Raw genomic sequence first — 4170 nt, 5'->3', positions numbered from 1 at the left:
CTTTTGTAGGAATTTCTGCATCACAAGAACTCCTTAAACCTAAATCCTTCATTGCAAAGGACTTGTTCAACTATCTTTTGAGAGTTTGAATCTCATTCTTTTCATGAGTAACTATCAAGGTCATCATCATAAAGCAAGAGAATAATATTTTTTTATTAGGAAATTTGTTCTAAAAAACACAATGATGAGAAGAATTTTTATCATAACCGTGATTCATTAGGAAGGATTCAAATTTTAGGAGCTTGTTTGAGCTCATACAAGCTCTTTCTCAATATGCAAACAAGATTCTCTTTACCTTTGACTACAAAACCTTTAGGTTGTTCCATATAGATATCTTCCTCCAAGTCACAATGAGGGAAGGTTGTTTTCACATCAAGTTGGTCAACTTCTAAATTTAAAGTTATTGTTAAGCCAAGTACAACTCTAACTTTAACCATGGGTAAAATATCTCTTCAAAATCAATTCCCTTCTTTCACTTCAAAAGAGAAGGACATTACCGAAGGCTAGGAGCCCTCGGAAAAAGCCCAAAACCGTCGGTAAAAGGTAATTATAGACGGCTTATCGACGGTCAAAGAGCCCTCGGTAAATCCCTTGTCACTAACATTTATTGAGGGCTTCCGCCCTTCGATAATTACCGAGGGCCAAAAACCTTCGGTAATTACCGAAGGGCGAAAGCCTTCGGTAACGACCAAAGCACAGAGGCAAACTAAGAAAATCGTCCAGGTAAATCAAAACACACACCCTTGGAACATTATATTTTTTAAAAGACAAGAAAAAATATATCACAGAAGGAAAATGCATGAATTTAAACACTTCTTTATAAAATAAAAATTAAAGAATGAGATTCAGAGCCAAAACAAAAGTACAACTAACTAAGGTCTAAAACAAAGGGTGCCTTATGTGGCAGCAATCTCAAAACTAAACATCTACATAAAAATGTAAGAAGAAAATGCCCTAATGCCCTCAGCTGCTTGGATTGGTCTATTTGATCTAAAGCCACAACCCCTTCCACGATATCCACCCCTGCCACAGCCACGACCTACAACAAAATTTAATTACAATTGTTAAATAAAATTAAATGTAGCTTATTAGTTAACTTACTATAGTTAACTTAATATCAGTCACAATAACAAAAATTATTGTTACATAGAGCATCTCAATAAGCTTAAAAATCAAAAGGTGTTGGGTGAAATATTTCCCCTTCCCTATTAGCAATATTGGCAGCAAAAATATCATCTACTGAGGCGAAAACAGAAAACATGTTCAGGGGGAAGGATTCATCCACTTGATCAATTCATACATAACACACAAAGAAAGCTAAATTTTACACGATATTTTAATACCACTTCAACATTATTTTAATACAATGTATACCTGCAATCATATACCATAACAACAACACCATTAGTTTATAACCAATAATTTAGTCCCTTTCAATAGAAGATATATGATCTATAAAACAGAGTGACAAAGAGATCAGAGCAATTTAATTATCACATAAGGCATTATTAGTACTTATTGACTATCCTGCAGCAAACAGAAAATGGTTAAAGATGTTATACTTATTTTGAGCTTATTTAAGCTTCCATTTAATCTAAGATTTTTTTTAAGTTTTGAGAGAGTTTATGAAAATAAGCAAAAGTGAAATAAGTTTATCCCATAATCTAAAATCAACAGTAAGAAGAAGTTAAATGATTTTAACTTTCTCTAAAAGGTTATTTTAACTAATACGTAAATACATTTTATCGTATAATAATGTTTTTTAATTCTTAAATTTTCCCTATCAATACTTTTGGAAAAAATTATCCAAAAATGATCATATTCAATGTCCCCAAACATGATCAAATACCTCAATTCATTTTATCATATTTTACATAAGACTTCATTATTCATTAAGTTGTTTACCCCAAATTGTAATTTTTCTTTGATTAATACACCAAATTATTCCATGAATTTACAAGAATCAATCAATCTAATCTCGGAAACAATAAAATGTTATTTTAACCCTTGAGCCAATCTTTTGTCAGTTCACCAATAAAAATAATATTTTTGTAATTAAAAATTGATGGGTTCTAGTAATTCTGAGGCTAATTTGGTGGTTTTCAGAATCTCAAGTGGTATTTAATTGCAAATGCTCACAGGGACAAATTGACACAAAAGCAAACACATCATAATAGCCCAGGATAAACTAAAAATATAGCTACTAGCAATTCCTCCAGACTTAACGTTATTAGTTCAACCCTCAAACATAGGTGACACAAATAAGTAACTAGCGGACGCAACTAATGGAGGAATCTGATTCCTTCTTATGCATAACGAGAGAGGAAAAACAAAAAGAAAACAGTTAGAAAATGGAAATGAAAACCCTTAAGAGAGAAATTGAGGGCCACAGAAGAAATTGAAGCCTAAGCCTTAAATCTGCGACGCCCACACCGCCCATCAACGCCCTAGCCACCAGATCGCGCTGGAAATTCTTCACACCACAATTGGACACCTTATCTTGCCAAAGTTTCAATCTTTTCCCTCTGAGTCATCTTCCTCTGCGCTCATGCTTCGATTCCCTGCCACCGCCTCTACAACTCACTAACTTTGCTCAAAAGGGAACACACCCATCAATATCATTTGTTTTTTCTCAGAGAAAACCCAATTCGGAGCAATTTATATCACTCTGGAACCAAGCTTATCCCTTTGCGGAATTGGGTCAATTTTTTGGTAGTGAGAGAGAAAGCAAAGTAAAAATGCGGAAAGATGAAAAAGAGTTTATTTGTAGAGATGGTAGCCTGCACAACGGGAACGACGCGTGGAGGTCGAGCCACGGCGTGATGCAATCGACATGGAAGAGGTGTTTGCAGGGTAACTATTTGGCCTTAGCATCGAGGAAAATTTGGTCTTTGCACACAGCGAAGAAAATGACCCCGTTAAGGTCGAGCACGGAAAGGAGTGAGGGTGTGACGTTGACGGAGGGGAGAGGGCGAGGTTTGGCGGATAGGGGCTTGGAGGAGAGGAGTAAGAGCGTGTCCTGGAAAACGTCAAAGAGGGGTGATTCGACGTCGTTTTGGGAGAAGGGAGAGTCCATCAATTCGAGGAAGGAGGTATGGTAGTGGGGACAAAGGAGAGGCGAGGGAAGGAGCGTGAGGGACACACTCATATCGCATTCGTGGCACCAGTAGGTCTTCGCTTCTGGCCCCGCCGTCGTCGCCATTGGAGGTGTTTCCCTTTACGAATGATTATAAACTTAAAAGGGAGGCACCCTCTGCGATTGCACGAACCCGCTCAACCACCGGAAATGATCTCGCTCTTCACAACACCGCTATGCCAACAGAAGATGGAAGAGACCGATGATGCGCAAACAAAAGGAAACCAAACGAAGGAGGATAAATTGGGGTTACCCTCACACGCCCTTAGATTTCAATTTCGGGGGAAGAGAAGAGAGAAATTTGGGGGAAAGGGAACTGTTGAAATTGCAAATGAGCGAAATTTAGGCTAAGTCATCAGGCATAATACCGAAGGTTCATATCCGCCGGTAAATTATGGCATATCGCAAATTACCGAAGGACACTTGGCCGTTTGTAATTATCCGCCGGTAATAAGCGCTTTTCTTGTAGTGTTTTGACTAAAGCCCTCCACAACCAACATTACATTATACATTGGTTATGATTTATTTTCCTTTGTTCCCTATTTGAACACCCATTTAGTTTTCAATGCTCTCTTGCCTTGAGGTAACTTCACCAATTCAAAGGCATGGTTCTCATGCTAGGATTTAATCTCCTCTTCCATGACTTTGTACCACTTTCCTTTCTCTTTATGTGACATAACTTCCTCGTAACTTTCAAGCTTTCCCTTATCACTCAACAACACAAACTCATGAGGGAAATAATTTTATGCATGATGTCTCTCTAGATCTTCTCAAGAAAGGCTCACAGGTGGTTCAAGAGGAGTTACTTCAGTTGGTTCATTTACTTTAGTCTTGAGCATATAAACTTGATTATCTAAATCTGTTGTTACCAATGAGGAGCATTGGTATCTTGAAGCTACTGTGAAATTTTGATGATGATAAAAGCTGAAGAATTGAAGACTCTAAATGCATCTTTGTTAAACGCATTTTGTAGAAACAAATGTATAGGATAAAATGTAATGATGTAAAAACTCTTAGAAGTTTTCGTATTTAGT

General features: G+C 37.1%; 1 protein-coding gene across 1 annotated transcript; it reads right to left on the bottom strand.

Moving 5' to 3' along the window:
• Positions 1 to 2857: 2857 nt before the first annotated feature.
• On the bottom strand, positions 2858 to 3202 carry LOC108324596 (uncharacterized). The gene has a single exon (XM_017557535.1). It carries the CDS (start codon positions 3200 to 3202, stop codon positions 2858 to 2860), a length of 345 nt encoding a protein of 114 aa, XP_017413024.1.
• Between the last annotated feature and the right edge of the window lie 968 nt (positions 3203 to 4170).

Source organism: Vigna angularis, chromosome 3 (assembly GCF_016808095.1).
Source record: "Vigna angularis cultivar LongXiaoDou No.4 chromosome 3, ASM1680809v1, whole genome shotgun sequence".
NCBI lineage: Eukaryota > Viridiplantae > Streptophyta > Magnoliopsida > Fabales > Fabaceae > Vigna > Vigna angularis.
The sequence above is the reverse complement of the archived record's forward strand: the minus strand, read 5'-3'. Positions and strand labels throughout refer to the sequence as shown.

Bases quoted from the DNA above. Each gene is read 5' to 3' on its own strand.
- LOC108324596 (XM_017557535.1), bottom strand. From the start codon at position 3,202: ATGGCGACGACGGCGGGGCCAGAAGCGAAGACCTACTGGTGCCACGAA.